The sequence below is a fragment of the Eleutherodactylus coqui genome, chromosome 6 (assembly GCF_035609145.1).
Source record: "Eleutherodactylus coqui strain aEleCoq1 chromosome 6, aEleCoq1.hap1, whole genome shotgun sequence".
NCBI lineage: Eukaryota > Metazoa > Chordata > Amphibia > Anura > Eleutherodactylidae > Eleutherodactylus > Eleutherodactylus coqui.
In genome coordinates this window covers 453,853-474,992 of record NC_089842.1, presented here as the reverse complement: position 1 = coordinate 474,992, position 21,140 = coordinate 453,853, and the positions used below count along the sequence as shown (strand labels likewise).

Genomic DNA, 21,140 nt, shown 5'->3' with positions numbered 1-21,140 from the left:
ATAAGGACTCCACATCCATGGTGGCCAGGATGGCACCGGCAGGGAGGGGACTTATGGTTGGCAGTTTGCTCAGTAGGTCTGTGGTGTCCTGCAAGTAGCTGGTTGTATTCCTCACCAGTGGTTTGAAGACACCTTCTATCCGTCCTGAGGTTCCTTCAGTGAGGGTCCCACACCTGAGATAATTGGCCTCCCTGGGTTGCCAGCTTTGTGTAGTTTGGGATGCATGTAGAATACTCCAACCTCAGGATTCTCCGATATCAAGTCCAAAGGTTTTGTGGAGCCCACAGATAGGCTTCTTACCACCCTTCTTAAATTCCCTCACATATTTCTGAGTCGGGTCTTGATCCAGTTTGGTGAAGCATCTGGTGTCTGTCAGCCGTCTGTCTGCTTCTTTCATGTAGTCTGATATGTTCATAAGGACTATAGCGATACCCTTATCTGCAGGCTTAATGGTGATCTCCTTGTTGTTTTTGAGTGCATAGATGGCCCTTCTTTCCGGCATATTTATATTAAGGCCGGCTGCACACAAACTGATTTGCATTGCGGAATCCATGGTCGGCGTCTGCACTGCGGATCTGCAGCAAATACCATCCATAACATGCCATGTAAAAATGCTTTTTCCTGCACACTCACGGAAACAAAAGCATGCTGTATTTTTAGGTGGATTCCGTGCGAACGGCTTGCATTGAAGTCGCTGCCCTTCCACAATTAACATTGTGGAAAGGTCGTAGATTCCACGGGGGAAAAAGAAAATTTGAAGAAAAAAAAAAATAAAACCTGTACTGCACATGTCCAATGGCAAGCCATGCGGTTCATAAACAGAACAGATAAACAACAGAAATGGCAGGTACGCACGGACGCCAGCTGAGCACAGGGTAAGATTCCACTGCAGACTCCCGCATGTGGAATCCAACCCGTCCGTGTGCAGCCAGCCTAATTGCTTCCCTATTCTGCTTGTCCAGTATAGTCGATTGCACTGCATGTCTGAGTCCATGTATTTATCCAAAGTGGGGTTGTGGCCAGAAGGGGTGTCCAATCAGACTTCTTCCTGGCCCCCAGTTCCTCCTGTGTTTGAGCGCTTGGAGGTCCTGAGCCCACATCTGACTCTGTGCCCGGCCAGTGACCCTGCATACCTGCTATTTCGGTTGTATATCTGCAGACCGCTTTCAAGGCACGGAAGGTTTTTCTGCATGTAGAATGGATTGTTTTAGTTTCTAATGGATTGCCAAGGTTTGAGAATCGTCTCTCCACAGATTAGGATGCATATGTGGAGATAATTCCCTTCCCCACGGAGCTGCCATTCTCTATCCGTGCTACAATGAGATTGACACAGGCAAAGTATAGTATATGGATTTAATCTGAATACAAAACAAACCAATCCAAGTCACACAGAGCATACAAAGACGGAGTATAAAATGTCAGCAAAGTGACACTGTCATTACCACAGTCAATAAATACCAACGTACCGCTGCAAAGGAAACCTAACCAAACACAACAGACATGAATGCTTCCATTAGCTTTGCATAGTAACAAGTAGTGCAATCTGTCGCTATGAAAAAAATAGTAAGAAAATATATCAGTTCATTTATAGATACGGGATCATATCATTTATAGTAGCTACAACTGCAGCTGGCAGGGCATGCTGGGAGTTGTAGTTTTGCAACAGCCCCGGGTTACAGGCCACTACCTTACACAATTTATGGGGGCAGCTGTAAAAACCACTAGTGCTGTTCATAGCAACTATTCAAATGCAGGCTATTCAGGGAGCCAGCTGTAAAGTGGTGCATTAGTTGCTGCGGGTAATATCCTTGCGTGAGTTTTCATAAATGTCCCTCAATCTGCGCATTTAAAGTTTCTACAGCATGCAAATTAGCTCACGGCAGTCAAGCCAGAGACTTTTTCAGAAAGAAGTGGGTGGCTCTTTGTGAAACAGTCTCTGTTTTGGCTAGCATAAATCTCTATAGATCCACTGGGTCTCTTCAATGAGAACCACTCACTTACCTAGGGCTAAGTTTCTGCAGTGAAGACATCTAGAAGAATCCTTAATAGGGGTTGTCCCACTTCTAGTTGATTCACTGTCGAGAGCAGGCAGCTCCGTACATTGCAGGTCGAGTCCCATTCACTTCAATAGGACCCCCCCTCTCTATTGCCCCCAGCTCAGCTGTACAAAGTGGACTGGGAGGTCGGGTTTACGGAAACACCTGAGCGGGTTTTGCTACACCGTTTCCATAACACAGCGAGCTGCACTATTTCCATAATGCCTGAGTTCTAGAACAGTGCAACTTACTGGGCTAACCTGTTTGCGTAATTCCCATGGACTTCTATTGGACTTACGGGAACTGCGTGGGCCAGCCACGCTCTTCTCTTTCCGAGCTTCCAGCCACCTCCTACAGTGTTCCGTGCCCGTTGCAGCGGTGTTGTTAAGATGGGAATACCCCTTAAGGTGTGGCCTACTTGGGTGCAGTCTAATGCTACAGACCGTATGTGCCTACAGCCATAAATCCAGTACTCTCGCCCATCACAGACTATCATTCCAAGGATAGGCAAAAAGGTTTTTTTAAAACCTTGAAAATATTTTTTCCATGCAAATTGTGGTGCTCATTTATAAGATTTGGAATAGACTAGGAAGTAGTTCTGGACGTTAGTAAGTGCCATCACTCCCAAGTTTCCATAATACCCACTCAGTTCAAGGAAGAGTGACGATATGCGCAGAGCCGCCTCTTCACCAAGGATCAGAATTTTGGGGGTTCAAATTGTTACCACCCAATCTGCCTTATATCACAAGTCCGACAGGTCACTAGCAATGGTAATTTGGTCTTTTGATCCCGTTGCAAACATCCAATGTTTTTGTAAACTCAGATATACAATAAGGCAAAGTGTAAAAGGAACAGGCACTAATATACACTCTCGAAGAACCCTGACACTATCTCATGGCCAGTGCTGCTCGCGATACAAAGTGGCCTCTGGTATAAAAATAGCTATATACACATCTTCTAGAAATGATCCCTGACAAGCAGCAGAAGCGCTCAGGAACGGCCCACGGGCGGCCGTGCTGACAGAACGGCACTGTGCAGTTTGCGTAATCTTTAGGATGGGCTTCTTATATCATTCATACATGCGTATGGAAAGGTTTCTGGAGATATAAAAGTGCTCATATGCCAGACATTTTTGTAGACTCCTCGTTTAGAGCAATCTCATAAACCATATTACTCTCCAGCCTAAAACAACTGTTAACCACTAAGATATTGTATTCAGCTGCACTGCAAAAATACTTTGGACAGAATTTAGGCTTAATGTCCTCTTAAAGGGGCCCTCCAGCTTTGGGATAAAAGTCTGTCCCAGAAGGAAGCGCAGGTTATAGTGCATGTGAGCAATGCTGACCAATCAGAGTGGGTCTAGTGCATTTAGTCTAACATTACCAATGTACTATGGGGATTAGCTCTGAAGATTGCATTGACCAGCAGGTCAGACGGCTGGCAGAGAACAAGTGTAAATACCCCCCCAACCACTTTAGTCCCAGGACAGAATTTTGTCCTGAAACCAGAGGGTCGCTTAAAGCTTGCAGGGTATTTCAGGAATGGTCTCTTCACCTAAAACTCCATCTTTGGAACAGTTTCATAAAATATGTTAGTGAATCGCATGAAGAGCAATTCCCCAATATAATATGGTGGAGCTTCACGCTAATATCTGTGACTTGCAGGATTCTGAAACGGTTATCGCTTCGGAGTCTTTAACGAGAACATTTTCATTGCATACAGTGGAATAAATATCATTTCATGTTTAAGCAGAATCCGTCCCATCGGTCTTCGTATCCGGCGACGTGTGCGCCACTGCTTGACCGCTAGTAATGATAGACTTTGATTTTGTCATTTTCGTCCAAACCCAGCTGCAAAAATCCTTTTCCAGTTGGAGATCCGCTCATGCGTGAAGGAAGGAGACTGTGCAATTAGTTAAGGAACACTAGACCATGACGAAGACAATCTACCAGAGTCGGAGGACAGTCATCCTGGACCAACACGGCGACCCTCAACTAGAACAGTGTGATATCACTGCCTGCTAAAATATATGTTACTTCACGGAAGCCTCTTCTATCACATACTTCATATGGGCCAAGTCGAAGAAATTCCACAAATTTCATGAAATGGCTTCTATGGTGTAAAGGGGTCCTCCAGGAATAGACAGTCATGGCCTATATATAGGATAGGCCAACAATGTGTGCAGATCCAACCTGCAAAAGGGCTTCTTCTGTGTCCGAACGATTACGGCAATACCACAATTTATATTAAAAAAAACAATCTTTGAAAAAAAATGTGCTTTCTGTCATCATCTTCTGACCTCCAGAACTTTATACTCTGATGCAGCCATGTGAGGGCTCATCTCTGCGGGCCAACCTTTAGTTTTTATTTGTACCACTTTGGGGTACAGACAACACTTTTTATTCAGGTTTTTCTTGAAACCGGGGTAACCAAAAAAACTAAATTCTGGCAATGCATTTTTTCAGATGGCGTTCCCTGGGGGGATAAATAATGTGATATTTTAATGGATTGAACTTTTATAGATGCAGCATACTAATGTGATGACTTAGAAAGTGGGGGTTAAAACGTAATATTTTTTTAATTTACTAAAAACTGTATTAATCTTATCTTTACTTTTTTTTTTAGAGGACTAGTATCTGATTGCTTATACAATATACTCTATTGTAGTTCTGAAGGCTTTCTATTAAGCCCTGCCACAGACACTGCTTAATAGGCAGAAGCACACGTCAGCCCTGGGCCTTCACAAGGCCCCAGGCTGCCATGAAGACCAAACAGCCACCCGCAATCTTGTTGAAGATGTCGGGAAGGGGTTAAAGGGGTTTACTACCCATCCACAGGATAGAGCAAAACTTACTCATCAGTGGGGGTCTGAAGGCTGGAATCCCCACTGATCCAGAGAATGGGGGTCCTAAGCATCCCTGCACAAATGTGTGACCACTGCTCAACTAATTTCAACAGGGCCGGACTTCGCTATGTGCAACCAGTGCAGTCTTACTTGGAGATGAAGGGGGTGTTGGCGAAGTACATACAGCAGCAGTGCACATAGCAATTCCAGCACCCCTTTCATCTCTGTGCTCTGCTGTCCCGTTTCTGTAGTGTAGTGGCCAATCATTTCAATGGGGCTAATAGTCAAAAATAGTATTCAGCTATCTGCCAGCGGCATTGAGATGAACGGGGCCGCCACACATTCATCGCTACACTACAGACATGGGAGAATAGATGGTAAACTGTGAAATAGAGAGGACACCGACTCCACATTCTCAGGCTCAGTGGGGGTTCTGGTGGTCGGACCGCCCTGATCTATCAGTTTTCACCCATCTGGTGGATGGGTGAAAATTGAAAAAAGAAATGCCCCATTGGCCGAATGCCCCTTTAACCCTTGTAGTTCAAGGGCTGAAATCCACAGCATAGACTTGCTGCAGATTCCTTGAGGAAGTCTTCCTCTCCATGTGAAGATTTTTTCAATCCCTGCCACGTGGCATGTACTGCGACTCCTGCAGCAGATACTCCATAGCATTCCTGTTCCATGCGAAGGCGGACTACATCCATGCGATTTGGATCTGCAACAGATTTCATCCTTTCAACTGAAGTGGTGAATTCTAATGCAGATTTGCACCAAAAGTGGGGGTTTTGGCACAGAAATTGGCAGAGTTTTTGGTGCAAATTATGTGGAAATCTACAGCACGTCCACAACATGTGATTGTACCATTAAGATATAATCATACATAGTGGAAATGGTGCAGATTTTGGCGTGGATATGCAGCAACTGAAAATATGAAATCTGTTGTAGATCTGCAACAAATCCGGTGCGGTTTATGACGCGCACTTTGGTAAAGATCCACATCAAAATCTGCAGAATGAAATACGTTGCAGACTTTAATTCACTGCGACAACCAAGGCTCTTGTAAGCTATTAGACTATTTCTCACTGAAAAAGGCCCGAAAATAAAATATAATCTTTATTAATTTAAAGGATAAAAAACCCCTCTAGATTCCGGGGGTAATTGAAACCCGAAACAGACACAAAGAGACAAACACACAAAAAACCTATGGGAATTTAAGCAATTGGCTTAGATACATCAATTCATACCGACCTCATTGGTTTTAGGAGGTAGGTAATACTGTGAGGGCGTAAAATGAATTAGTGAAAGCGGTGGCCGTTTCCTGTGAAAGGGGGCCAGAAAGGTGGTCACTAAATAATTAGCTTATGGTTATTATCCACTGATGGAAACGTGCGCGTTATGTTAGAGGGCCTCGTTCACACCAGGATATATTGCCACTCCACAGTATTAAGTAAGGGGTGTTGATACTCAGCAATCCATTACACAAAAAAATATTATTGTATTCATGTCCAATTGTGACAACAATGCCCTGTGTCCATATGTCACAATTGCTACAATTGCTATTCCGATAGGGGCAACGGTCCGTCAAGACCCAAAAATGTGATATAATCCCAACCTATGTTGGGTCTGACAGCGATCTAAATGTTTTAATAAAAAGCTGGACTAAAGTGGTGTTGACAATTCCTTATGCCAATTATATCAGAAGGAGTCAACAACGTTTATAGTATAAATAGTACACGACAGACATACACTTGATTCATGTGTGTGTCCAACGCTGTAGTCTAATAACGACTAAAGCCAACAGAAGTCGTCCGTAATCGTCGACGCGTTTCTACAGCTTTTTATTAAAACATTTAGATCGCTGTCAGACCCAACATAGGTTGGGATTATATCACATTTTTGGGTCTTGACGGACCGTTGCCCCTATCGGAATAGCAATTGTAGCAATTGTGACATATGGACACAGGGCATTGTTGTCACAATTGGATATGAATACAATAATATTTTTTTGTGTAATGGATTGCTGAGTATCAGCACCCCTTACTTAATACTGTGGAGTGGCAATATATCCTGGTGTGAACGAGGCCCTTTAACATAACGCGCACGTTTCCATCAGTGGATAATAACCACAAGCTAATTATTTAGTGACCACCTTTCTGGCCCCCTTTCACAGGAAACGGCCACCGCTTTCACTAATTCATTTTACGCCCTCACAGTATTACCTACCTCTAAAACCAATGAGGTCGGTATGAATTGATGTATCTAAGCCAATTGCTTAAATTCCCATAGGTTTTTTGTGTGTTTGTCTCTTTGTGTCTGTTTCGGGTTTCAATTACCCCCGGAATCTAGAGGGGTTTTTTATCCTTTAAATTAATAAAGATTATATTTTATTTTCGGGCCTTTTTCAGTGAGAAACGTTGCAGACTTTGATGCAGAGCCACACCAAATTCCGCTGCATATAAGCATTGTATAACGCCTAGGGTGGGCACCCAGTAGCGATGCGACAGAGATGATTATGAAACCAATGTTTTTTAATGGTTTCATACTAATTTGCGATTTTTCTGTACAGCTTTGCATCGAAATCTGCCATAGTGCTCAGTGTTTTCAATGGGGCCAGCGGCCCATTGAAAACATAGGGAGTATATCGCAGACTTCTGCCACAGCTATGACAACTGTGACAGTTGTGGCAGGGGTTTCCCATCATCTCTGCGGGGACCGCGGGGGGTGAAGGAACACTCTGCCACAGTTTTGGCAGAAGTCCAGAATGCTATCCCATTGCTTTCAATGGGATCGGCGCTGCTGCGGCCCCATTGAAAGCAGTGAGTTGTAGACAACCCCTGCAGCATGATTTTCGGGGAAGGGCTTGAAATATAAGCCCTTAACTGAAAATCATCCCTAGCTGGTGAAAAAAAAAGAAAAAATTATATACTCACCTCTCCCCTGCACTGCTGTCATGCTCTTTCAGCAAGCGGGTATTTAAAAATCCCCGCCTCCTGAAAAGGCTGTGCTGATTGGCTGAGCGCTCAGCCAATTACAGGCAGTGCTTAACTATTCATCAGTACATCCGGACAGGAGGTGGGGATTTTTAAATCCCCGACTGCTGAAAGAGCTTCATAGCAGTGCAGGGGAGCCAGCCGGAGGACACATGAGCGGCGGAGAGGTGAATATATAATTTTTTTTTTTTCCAACAGCTAGGGATGATTTTCAGGGAAGGGCTTATATTTTAAGCCCTTCCCCGAAAATCATGCTGCAGGGGTTACCTACAACCCACTGCTTTTAATGGGGCCGGCAGCAGCGCTGACCCCCTTGAAAGCAATCGGATAGCATTCTGGACTTCTGCCACAGCTATGACAGAGGATTCCTTAATCCCCGCGGGGATAAAGGAAACTCCTGACACAGCTGTCATAGCTGTGGCAGAAGTCCGCGATATACTCCTTATGCTTTCATTGGGGCTGGCGCTGCTGCCCCACTGAAAGCATTTTGCGATATCGCAGCGTTTTTTTTGCACTGTGAGGAGTGTTCTCACTCGCTCTCGAAGCGCAAGAAAAAAAAACACTAGTGGGTGTCCACCCATAGGCTAGGGGTACATGATGACTTTCACCATGACAGAGGTTGTGTAGCTCTGCAACATTGCAAATCAATGCCCTTGTGTTATGGTTCATTAGCTGCTGCGACTTTACCATCACAAGCCGTCCAGCGAGTTTGGACTTTTGCGATCATCAGGTCGCAGTCACAATATGACTAGATCATGTGGCTTGTGTCATATCCAAAGTTGCCATATACCCCTAGCCTTAAAATAACCTGTCAGGAAAGTTTACATCCTGAAGGGCGCATTGACACGGTGTGTATTTGCTTCCAACTTTCCACAGTGAAAAATCGGCAACTTATATACAGCAAGTCCAAAGGGGCCAAATCTGCATCAAGCTTCAACCTTTGCATTTCAGAAGTGGAAATCCACTGTCAAAATTCTCAGCATAAGTCGGCATGATTTGGAATCTGCAGCATATTTCAAAAACTCTGTGAAATTGTTCTGATTGTAAATGAAAGGCAACTCTACAGCTATGACATCTCATGTGAAAGCACCATCTGACCTATAGCCGGCAATGACATCTCATGTGAAAGCACCATCTGACCTATGGCCGGCAATGACATCTCATGTGAAAGCACCATCTGACCTATGGCCGGCAATGACATCTCATGTGAAAGCACCATCTGACCTATGGCCGGCAATGACATCTCATGTGAAAGCACCATCTGACCTATAGCCGGCAATGACATCTCATGTGAAAGCACCATCTGACCTATGGCCGGCAATGACATCTCATGTGAAAGCACCATCTGACCTATGGCCAGTAATGACATCTCATGTGAAAGCACCATCTGACCTATGGCCAGTAATGACATCTCATGTGAAAGCACCATCTGACCTATGGCCGGCAATGACATCGCATGTGAAAGCACCATCTGACCTATAGCCGGCAATGACATCTCATGTGAAAGCACCATCTGACCTATGGCCAGTAATGACATCTCATGTGAAAGCACCATCTGACCTATGGCCGGCAATGACATCGCATGTGAAAGCACCATCTGACCTATGGCCAGTAATGACATCTCATGTGAAAGCACCATCTGACCTATGGCCGGCCCTGGCCAGACAGAGTTCAAGTGCTCAGCTATATTTGACAATCCCATGGATGTTAATGGGTCAGCAGCAAGCATGTACATCTGCCACGCCGTTCAAGTCCCTGTTCTAGGGATCAGTGGGGGTCCCAGCAGTCACATCCCCAATAATCAACACGTTAGCCCCTATCCTGTAGACTCTGTGGAAAGGGCAGACCTGGTTTTCATTGTAAAACCCCTTTAATGAAGCTGAAATGAAATAAAATGGTTTTCCAACCCTATGAAGTTTTTACAAGCCACTAACAATAGTATGAAATAACCAAAAAGAGTATATTTATCAACCCCCGCCAATGCTTTCTGGGTTCTGTGGCAATGAAGAGAGGACATGTGGCGCTGCAGCCAATGCAGTGACATGTTGACACCACTAAGGTCACGGCTATGGCAACCAATTGGCTAAAGCTGCCATGTTCTGGCTTGAGGAAGGCACAACAGTGCCGAAACGTCGCATTCATTTGTAATGGGGTAATAAAACGATTTTATACCTTCATACATCTGTTTATGCTGCCAGTTCATCATTCATATGGACGTTCTGGCGACATGTCATAACCGGTAGGTGGCCTGGGAAGTATCGGCATGGGGTGGCATATTTATGGTCTATCCCAACTATACACCTCTAACCGTGAGATCTCTGCACTATTCCTCCAAAACATAACTGACTGTCTGTCCGCTGTCTCTAACACTATGTCCTCCCTTTTACTCAAACTTAACCTCTCTAAAACTGACCTCCTTGTCTTTCCGCCTTCCAACCTCCCCCACCACCCCCATCTCCATTCTATTGTCTGGCACCACCATAACCGCCAGACCGTACGCCCGCTGCCTGGGGGTCACACTGCACTCTGACCACTCCTTTACCCCCCACGTCCAATCTCTGCCACACATGCCACATGCACCTCAGGAATATTGCTAAAATACGGCCGTTCCTGACTATGGACAGGCTCGACTACTGCAACTCCCTGCTCATTGGCCCCCCGCACCAGACTCTCCCCCTCCAATCCATACTGTGTGTCAGCCGGGCTCATCTTTCTGTCCAGCCGTTATCAGCCCACTCTGATCCCTCAATCCAAGGTTGAAAGGCTTTACTCCTCAGCTCTACAAGACCCTGTTAATAGATCCGCTCTGCTCTGCATACATGAAGGATACACCTTAGGGTCATTCTTGTAATTTTCCAGCCATTTCCTGTTGGTGTCGATCATGGCCTGCATGGTCTGCTTATCTGACTGCTGCGCTCGGAAGGTCACACTCCGCATGCTTTTCAGCTGTTCCCTTCAGGAGAGACAAGTGACAGATATTACATGACCTCTAGCAAACAATACAGTCACCGATGCGATAAAGATTAGGAACAACGGCTGAACAAAGCCTGGTAATGAGCACAACGTGGAGCTGGTGGCTGGAAGACAACAAATCCCTGCAGGTCACCCAGTTGTCTGACAAAAGACAAAACTATTTCTGCAGCAGTTGTCAAAAGTCCCTCTGTTAACGGGACGACATTCCTTACTACTCCCATTAAGAGGGGGGGGGGGAGCTTTTGAATGACAATAGCATCCACTGAGTCACCGCATAAAGTCGCCTGTCTGGTGACATATTGTCTTAAGGAAAGAATCGACTAGCGCTACACGCGACATCAAGTTTCAGAAAAGTCAAGTGACTAAAATGCCTGCGCAACTTGTCTATCACTCTGTTGTGCAACTGTTCCCAACCAAATGGCAGATCTGGAACGAACAGCCAAAGTGCAGATGGGTTGCAGGCAATTCTAAATTGCACAAGACTGGCATCGGACCAACGACAGGTCATGAGTGTGTGTTAGCTCAGAGTTTGCAATGCAACCACATTGACAATCATTAGATGGGATGCTGCAATGAGATACTGCCAAAGTTGCCATATAGCTCTATATACTTACCAAGATATCATTACTCCAGTTCGAGGAGGTGGTCGCCATCTTGTTGCCCCACCACCTCTGGCCAGAGTGCTGGTAGCAGCTTGTGGTGCTATGCCAGAGCATATCTATGCCAACACTTAGCAAAAATCAGATCTAAACCGTTATTTATTAATTTTATGAACTTCATAATGAATATTTATAGTGGAAAAGCTTCTAAGAGGGAGTCACGACTGCCCGCACCAGACAACCCTGTTCTAAGGGTTCTGTTCTGCCAACATGGGGGGAATTATATCATTTTGGTAATGTCCTAATCTGTTCTCGGCACCCAAGGGAGCATTTTTCACTATGCTGTGTGATACTGTCTGAAGGTAAAGTCACAGGTGACGGTCTCTATGAACAGACCTATTCACTGTCATTAGCTGAATGACCACCACTTTGGGTCTGTCTGACAGGGTTTCCATAATGTTTGGGGTATAGAATAACAGTCGGCAGAATCCCACAGCAGGCAAGAAGTGTCCAGTGTACCTGCAGAAGCCGAGGAATAGAAGCATGTGACCCCAAGAAGCAGGAGGATCAGAAGTCAGCCAGCACCCATACTGATCAGAAATCGGTACCAGGTTCTCACGCAGGAGAACAACAAAGAGTTACAGCAAGAACTGCCGTCAGCAAAGATTTGGATTGCTAAACCATGGAGTGAATTACAAAGACAGGTAAGCATATATCTAGCAGGTGCCTTGCTACACTAATCCGGAGAGCATTAAACTGGAATATGGGAAGGGCAAAATATAGAAGTAATGAATACATTTGAGAACCTCGCTATTAGAAGTGGGAAGAAAGAACAAAGAGAAACAATTCAGAAGGAAAGTAGAGGAGCAAGAGCCCCCGATCACAAACTAACATGTTCCTACACAAATGCACAGAGCATGGGAAACAAACAAGGGAAATTGGCGCTCCGAACACAGGAAGAGAAATATGTCATAGGCATCACGGACACTTGGTGGGATGATACACATGATTGGATACAAGGCTTGAAGGATACAATGTATTTATAAGAAACAGACCTAATTAAGGGGGGGGGGGAGGTGTTGTGTTGTATGTTAGGAGAACATTCGTCTCCACAGAGATTCAAGCTTCAGAGCTGGGAGTTCTGTAGGAACTGTTTGGGTAAAAATACAAGGAGAGAACAACAGAAAGGACACCATTGTAGGCATTTACTATAGGCCACCTGGACAAGCAGAAGATATGGAGGAACTCTATCTACATCAGATGGCCAAGCTCTCAAAGAAGCCCAACATAGTGATCATGGGAGATTTTACCCATCCAGACATTTGTTGGAAATCTCTCAGGTAAAAGTAATGGATCCAACAGATTCTTATCCGCTCTTACTGACAACTTTATCTTCCAGAAGGTAGAAGAGAAAACAAGGGGATCTGCTATCTTGGACCTAATTCTTACCAACAGGGAGGAAATGGTTGAGGAAGTAAGGGTGGCTGGGACCTTAGGAGGCAGTGATTATGATATCCTTGAATGTTTTTTTTAATTAAATGCTCTTTATTAAAGTTTTCAATTTTTTAACAACTTAACGAACTCTAAGCCCCCCCCTCCAGCCACCCTAAACGCCCCCATTTCCCCCCCTCTCACGATCTCTCACCACAAGGTATATGATGTACCATTTGCTAGTAACTTCAGAAATGATGGATTTTTCCTTCTCCACACAACTATCCTCTATGATCCATTACAAGAGTTCCTGATGGTGGGTACGTTGCTCCTCCTCTGCTCTTCCGTAGTACTCCCTTGTGTTCCACTCTTGTTGATATATTATAAAGTTGCCAAATATCTTGTATAATAACTAAGAATATTCTCTCCAACTCAGTTGTGTTCCAAAGTGACCTTTTACATCTGTCCACTCCCGTCATTAATGTTGTCAAACTACAAGCTTCTGCAACAAGGTTATCTGTGTTCACTGCCAATCGCGTTTTCTCCCAAGTCCGTGTGTCTATACTGCTTTCATTACTAATATTCAATCGGTTCAGAGGTGTCAGTTCAAATGTTCACATCCACTTCATCCAGATCTTATAGGTGTTCTGTGTTACGTTTAATGTATACCCCCTTTCCCAATGTTGCCATGGCTATTTTCTCATGTCTAGTAATTGGTAAATCGTTTACATACCAAAGTCTACCATCCTATGATTCTATGTCCCACCAACCTCTGCGTCAGTATTACTGTGTTCGCATCCCGTTCCTACTACCCTGCCGCCCGTTCAATACGTCTAAATACCAATTATACTAAAATTTGAAATGTGATCTTCGGCATACCCATTATGGCAGGATTTCCAGATTGTGCCCTCCTTGCATCCCCCCATGGCCACCTCCACTCTCAGAATGAGAGATCTCACAGGTTGTGGCAAGGTCTTGTGTTCAGGCTCCATGAAGGTGTATTAGAGAGATGTGACGGAAAATGGTCTTTGTAAATATGAAATATAAAAACTTGATTTATACTGAACAATTAGTGATTTTGTTTCCCATTTTCGAGATCATGAAAAATATATGAGAAAGGGTGCACAACGACCACTAAGCCTCTAATAGTCCGACACGTCCTGTTCTGTAGAAGAAACTTCTTTAATAAAGGAATTGCTGATTAATAACTCTGTTCTTAATACAGAAAATAGAGCTTAAGTTCTCACGTTCTGCGAGTGGAGGCAGCCGTGGGGCGTGCCCGAACACACAATCTGGCAGTGCCCAACTCCCTTGGAGGATTTACACAATGGGACGGAGCCTTTTTAACATTTTTTTTATTGGCTCCCATTTATTATCCCTCTCCAATCCAATTTCCCTGCCCCCCGCATGCTCCAAGCTCTTATTTATTTTGGGTGGGAAAGCGTGTTGTGTCTTCCTTGGAATTACTCCACGGAAACATAAAAATGAACTCAAATGATGATTTTATTAGCAATTTTTTTTTAAATTATTATTTAATAGCAACTAAAATTGAGTTAAAGAGAAAGCCTACCATATACCGTTTTTAATTGTATATGACAGGCTTTCTCTCCCAGAATATTAACCAATCAGGATGGTTAACTGAAGCCAATTCAGTCTTCTCGGAAGACGGTATAACCGACAAGCCCAAAACATTACGCTTGGTATTTGTTTCAAAAACCTTACACGCAAATACAAAGAATTCACACGATGTTGGTGGGAGGAGCAGGGGGCTACAAAAAAGGCAGAGAATAAAATTGTCCCTAGGGGTCTCCGGAATACTGTTCTACCACCACCACGCTGTAGAACTGCTGCGTTTATGAGTAAACGGGAAGCTACTTCAACAGAATCCTCCCTTAAACGGATTCATCTTCTCCTCGAGGAGGAGAGGAATAATTTAATAAAGAACCAAAAGTCTCTGGAGGACCATGTAGAAAAAGCTAAACGCTTTTTTAAAGATCCGGACTTTCCCAGTAAGGAGAAAACCCTACAAGATAACATACCTAAATATACGCAACTAAAAGAGCATAAACAATCTTTTTTTACGAGATCTCAAGAACTTCTGTGAAAATAAAGCATACTGTAACACCCAACCCATATCTGGAACAGAGGCGAGCTTCTCTGACCGACTCCATCTGATAGCGAAAATTACACCAATTTGCGACCATTCCCTCCCCTTCCCCCACGTAGTAATCGGAATCGTAGCCCCTACCGTGGCAGAGGTAGGGCTAGACAGAACATGGAAGGTTTTCTAGACCAACCAATTTCCCGCTACTTCCTAGGATGGGGCAGAGATATCTACAATCCACAGCAGTCACAGGGGCTATAGATCCTGCGCCCTTACACACATTATCAAAGTCAGTACCAAATACACCCATGGATGATAAAATGCAGATTGTAAATTTATCCAAACACAATCTTACGCATACAGAGATTCTGGTACTAGAGAGGGGGCTGTCCTTCGGCCCACCGACCCAATATCAACCGTTCGTCTGGACAAAAAACATCTCTCTCTTCATTAGAAAACTCAGATGGAAAAAAATTATTTCTCCTCAGAGATAGGAATATGGTACAGGAATTGGGTCTATCCATGGAAGACCACCCTGGAGTGCAAATTCTCGAGTCTCTTGAAAATGAGGAATTTGGCTCCGGTCCATTCATGGAATTGAAACTCCCCAATAAGTCCACTCCCCCTGTTATCCACTGCCCTGAGTTGGACTTGTTTGAAAGACTTGCTACTAGAGACCTCAAATCATTACAACTTACAATCAAAGGACCATCTTATATGACCAAAATCGAGTTTTCTGCACTTCGAGCACTAGAAACTAATGATGCTCTAATCCTAAAACCCTCTGATTATGCTGGAAATATTGTACTGATGGATACAGACCAATGTATCCAAATGTGCCAACGTATCTTAAATGATAGAGACACCCATGTCCGACTGCAGTGCATAGAAGAAACAGAATATCGTTTTATGATCAATGATACACCGAGGACAGCAACATTCTATGCTCTCCCAACAAAACCCAAGCCAGTACGTTGTGATTGTATTCAGACAGGTGACTCGTTCTGTTCCACCACCACTGGCAAAGTGAATTCAAGTAGGGATTTCTCTAATTGCCTGATGAGACATTTAGTATATTTGGCCACATGCATGAGTCACAAGCAATATGTGGGAAAGACATATCAACAACTTAGACGTATCCAAGGCCATATTGGAAATATAAGACACAAATGTACCCCAATATCCAACCGTGTTTGGGATGAACAGAAATTTTAGTTGCCTAAAATTTCAATCCCTAGAGGTAGTTAGGCGCGATATTAGAAGTGGAGATATCGACCGCCTGTTGCTAGAGGAAGCAGCGTGGATTTATCGGCTTGAAACCATGCATCCAAAAGGCCTTAATGGAACTTTATCTTTTAGCTGCTTTCTTTAAAACTGAGTTAATATGCAATTATATATATATATCACTATGCAGGAGAGAGATCCGACATCACAGCTCTCCTCTGACTGTGTATATATACTACTAATTATTAGGAAATTATCGGATCAGTGTTTTTGGTGGCACAATGCACCACTTCGTAATCTATATATATAAAATTGAATGTATGCGTGTGTGTGTGTGTGTGTGTCTGTCTGTCTGTGTGTCCTTTAGGCGCTACTACACCATTCATCCGATCGTCAAGAAACTTTGGGAAGTTGTTGAGTACACTCCTGGGAAGATTATAGGCATAGTACATTTATGCTACGATAAATGGCGCGCGTGCGAGCGTCGACAGTTACGCCCCCCACGTAGATCGTTCGATTTCCATCATTGCCACTAATTCTCTCACTTCCCGATGTCGTGGAAACATGAAATTTGGCATGAGCATTGATTATGTCATAAATAGGAAAAGTTAATAAGTCCCAACTTGATTATTCGATTCTAAGTGCAAAACAATTAGCATCCACATTTTACGTACGGAATCTAATTCACTTCCCGATGTAATTTGGCACGAGCATTGATTATGTCATGAATAGGAAAAGTTAATGGGTCCCAACTCAATTATTCAATTCTAAGCGACAAAGAATTAGCGTCCAAATTTTACGAACATAATCTAATTCTCTCACTTCCTGATGTCATCTATATATATAAAAATGAATGTATGTCTGTCTGTCTGCATTACTACACCATTCATCCAATTGCCATGAGACTTTGGGAAGTTGTTGAGTACACTCCTGGGAAGATTATAGGCATAGTACAACTATCCTACGATAGGTGGCGCGCGTGCAAGCATCATCGACAGTTATGCCCCCCAGATAAAGATCGTTTGATTTCCATCTCAAGCACGAAAGCAAAAGGCATTATGAGCAACGGGAGGCGTGTTCAACTACATAATGATGCATCCGCCGAACGTATCACAGGACAATTGCTGGATATTGAGAATGCTGAGGTAAAATGAAAGCTGTGCTGTGATTGGTTGTTATATATTATACTGCTGAGGTAACATGAAAGCTGTGCTGTGATTTGTTGCTATTTTTTATATTGCTGAGGCAGAATAAAAGCTGAGCTGTGATTGGTTATTTCTCTTACTGCTGAGGTAGCATGAAAGCTGCGCTGTGATTGGGTGTTATCTATATATATAAAGCTGAAAGCCCTCACTGACTGACTGACTCACTGACTCACTCACTGACTGACTGACTCACTGACTGACTGACTCGCCAAAAGTTCTCCAACTTCCCAATGTCGTAGAAACATGAAATTTGGCGCAAGCATAGATTATCTCCAAAATAGGAAAATAAATTGGGTCCCAACTCGATTATTCAATTCTAGCGCAAAAGAATTGGCGTCGAAATTTAACGTACATAATCTAAATCTCTCACTTCCCAATGTCATAGAAACTTAAAATTTGGCATGGGCATTGATTATGTCATAAATAGGAAAAGCTAATGGGTCCCAACTTGATTATTCAATTCTAGCGCAAAAGAATTGGCGTCGAAATTTTACGTGCGGAATGTAATTTCTTCACTTTCCAGTGTCATAGAAACAGGAAATTTGGCACGAGCATTGATTATGTCATAAATAGGAAAAGCTAATGGGTCCCAACTCCATTATTCAATTCTATGCGCAAAAGATTTAGCGTCCAAATTTTACGTGCGGAATGTAATTTTCCCACTTTCCGGTGTCATAGAAACGGGAAATTTGGCAAGAGCATTGATTATGTCATAAATAGGAAAAGCTAATGGGTCCCAACTCGATTATTTAATTCTATGCGCAAAAGAATTAGCGTCCAAATTTTACGTGCGGAATGTAATTTTCTCACTTTCTGGTGTCATAGAAACGGGAAATTTGGCACGAGCATTGATTATGTCATAATTAGGAAAAGCTAATGGGTCCCAACTCGATTATTCAATTCTATGCGCAAAAGAATTAGCATCCAAATTTTACGTGCGGAATGTAATTTTCTCACTTTCCGGTGTCATAGAAACGGGAAATTTGGCACGAGCATTGATTATGTCATAAATAGGAAAAGCTAATAGGTCCCAACTCGATTATTCAATTCTATGCGCAAAAGAATTAGCGTCCAAATTTTACGTGCGGAATGTAATTTTCTCACTTTCCGGTGTCATAGAAACATGAAATTTGGCACAAGCATTGATTGTGTCATAAATATGAAAAGTTAATGGGTCCCAACTCGATTATTCAATTCTAAGCGCAAAAGAATTAGTGTCCAAATTTTATGTACGTAATCTAATTCTCTCACTTCCTGATGTCATTTTATATGAAGGAAACGTCGCATGGTTACCTCCACGTAGTGTCTCCTGGGTAACGCAGAGAACTATGCAAAATGGTGAACATATGTTTTTCCTCAGTATCTCTAAAGTAACCACGACTTCATAAGATTTTCCGTGTGAACACCAGATAAACACCAGTACCAAATTAACTCGGGCGAAGCCGGGTATATCAGCTAGTCTATATATATAAAGCTGAAAGCCCTCACTGACTCACTCACTGACTGACTCGCCAAAAGTTCTCCGACTTCCCGATGTCGTAGAAACATGAAATTTGGCAGAAGCATAGATTATCTCAAAAATAGGAAAAGTAATTGGGTCCCAACTCGATTATTCAATTCTAAGCGCAAAAGAATTGGCGTCGAAATTTAACGTGCATAATCTAAATCTCTCACTTCTCAATGTCATAGAAACGTGAAATTTGGCACGAGCATTGATTATGTCATAAATAGGAAAAGCGAATGGGTCCCAACTCGATTATTCAATTCTAGCGCAAAAGAATTGGCGTCGAAATTTTACATACATAATCTAAATCTGTCACTTCCCAATGCCATAGAAACTTAAAATTTGGCACGGGCATTGATTATGACATAAATAGGAAAAGTTAATGAGTCCCAACTCGATTATTCAATACTATGCGCAAAAGAATTAGCGTCCAAATTTTACGTACAGAATCTAATTCTCTCACTTCCCGGTGTTATAGAAACTCGAAATTTGGCAGGAGCATTGATTATGTCATAAATAGGAAAAGCTAATGGGTCCCAACTCAATTATTCAATTCTAGCGCAAAAGAATTGGCGTCGAAATTTTACGTGCGGAATGTAATTTTTTCACTTTCCGGTGTCATAGAAACGGGAAATTTGGCACGAGCATTGATTATGTCATAAATAGGAAAAGTTGATGGGTCCCAACTCAATTATTCAATTCTATGCGCAAAAGAATTAGCGCCCAAATTTTACGTACGGAATGTAATTTCTTCACTTTCCGGGGGCATAGAAACAGGAAATTTGGCACGAGCATTGATTATGTCATAAATATTAAAAGCTAACGGGGTCCCAACTCGATTATTCAATTCTATGCACAAAAGAATTAGCGTCCAAATTTTACGTACATAATCTAAATCTCTCACTTCCCAATGTGATAGAAACATGAAATTTGGCACGGGCATTGATTATGTCATAAATAGGAAAAGCTATTGGGTCCCAACTCCATTATTCAAGTCTATGCGCAAAAGAATTAGCATCCACATTTTACGTGCGGAATGTAATTTCTTCACTTTCCGGTGTCATAGAAACAGGAAATTTGGCACGAGCATTGATTATGTCATAAATATTAAAAGCTAATGGGTCCCAACTTGATTATTCAATTCTATGCACAAAAGAATTAGCGTCCAAATTTTACATACGGAATCTAATTTTCTCACTTTCCGGTGTCATAGAAATGTGAAATTTGGCACGAGCATTGATTATGTCATAAATACGAAAAGTTCATAGGTCCCAACTCAATTATTCAATTCTAGCGCAAAAGAATTGGCGTCAAAATTTTACGTGCGGAATGTAATTTTCACTTTCCGGTGTCATAGAAATGTGAAATTTGGCAAGAGCATTGAATATGTCATAAATAGGAAAAGCTAATGGGTCCCAACTCGATTATTCAATTCTTGCGCAAAAGAATTGGCATCGAAATTTTACGTACGGAATGTAATTTTCTCACTTTCCGGTGTCATAGAAACGGGAAATTTGGCACGAGCATTGATTATGTCATAAATAGGAAAAGCTAATGGGTCCCAAATCGATTATTCAATTCTATGCGCAAAAGAATTAGCGTGCAAATTTTACGTACATAATCTAAATCTCTCACTTCCCAATGTGATAGAAACATGAAATTTGGCACGGGCATTGATGTCATAAATAGGAAAAGTTAATAGGTCCCAACTCCATTATTCAATTCTATGCGCAAAAGAATTAGCGTCCAAATTTTACGTACGGAATCTAATTTTCTGACTTTCCGGTGTCATAGAAACGTGAAATTTGGCACGAGCATTGATTATGTCATAAATAGGAAAAGTTCATAGGTCCCAACTCGATTATTCAATTCTAGCGCAAAAGAATTGGCGTCGAAATTTTACGTGCGGAATGTAATTTTTTCACTTTCCGGTGTCATGGTTACCTCCCCGTGGTGTTTCCTGGGTAACGCAGAGAACTATGCAAAATGGTGAATATATTTTTTTCCTCAGTATCTCTAAAGTAACCACGACTTCATAAGATTTTCCGTGTGAACCCCAGATAAACACCAGTACCAAATTAACTCGGGCGAAGCCGGGTATATCAGCTAGTATATTATACCACTGAGGTAACATGAAAGCTGTGCTGTGATTGGTTGTTAATTATCTAGATATATAAAAACGAATGCATGTATGTCTGTCTGTCTGTCTTCGCAGCAACGCGCGACGGG

At 42.8% G+C, this 21,140-nt stretch overlaps 1 protein-coding gene across 6 annotated transcripts in view; it reads right to left on the bottom strand.

The window, feature by feature from the left end:
* Window positions 1–1,345: 1,345 nt before the first annotated feature.
* CEP164 (centrosomal protein 164) overlaps window positions 1,346–21,140 on the bottom strand; it is a 218,879-nt gene continuing 199,084 nt past the window's right edge. For all 6 annotated transcript variants that reach the window (XM_066606019.1, XM_066606020.1, XM_066606023.1 and 3 more), the window contains 2 exons: window positions 10,702–10,824; window positions 1,346–3,938 (listed from right to left, as the gene is read on the bottom strand). In XM_066606019.1, coding sequence (XP_066462116.1) covers window positions 3,842–3,938; window positions 10,702–10,824 — 220 coding nt within the window. In that variant the 3' untranslated portion in view covers window positions 1,346–3,841. The remainder of the gene's footprint in view (window positions 3,939–10,701; window positions 10,825–21,140) is intronic.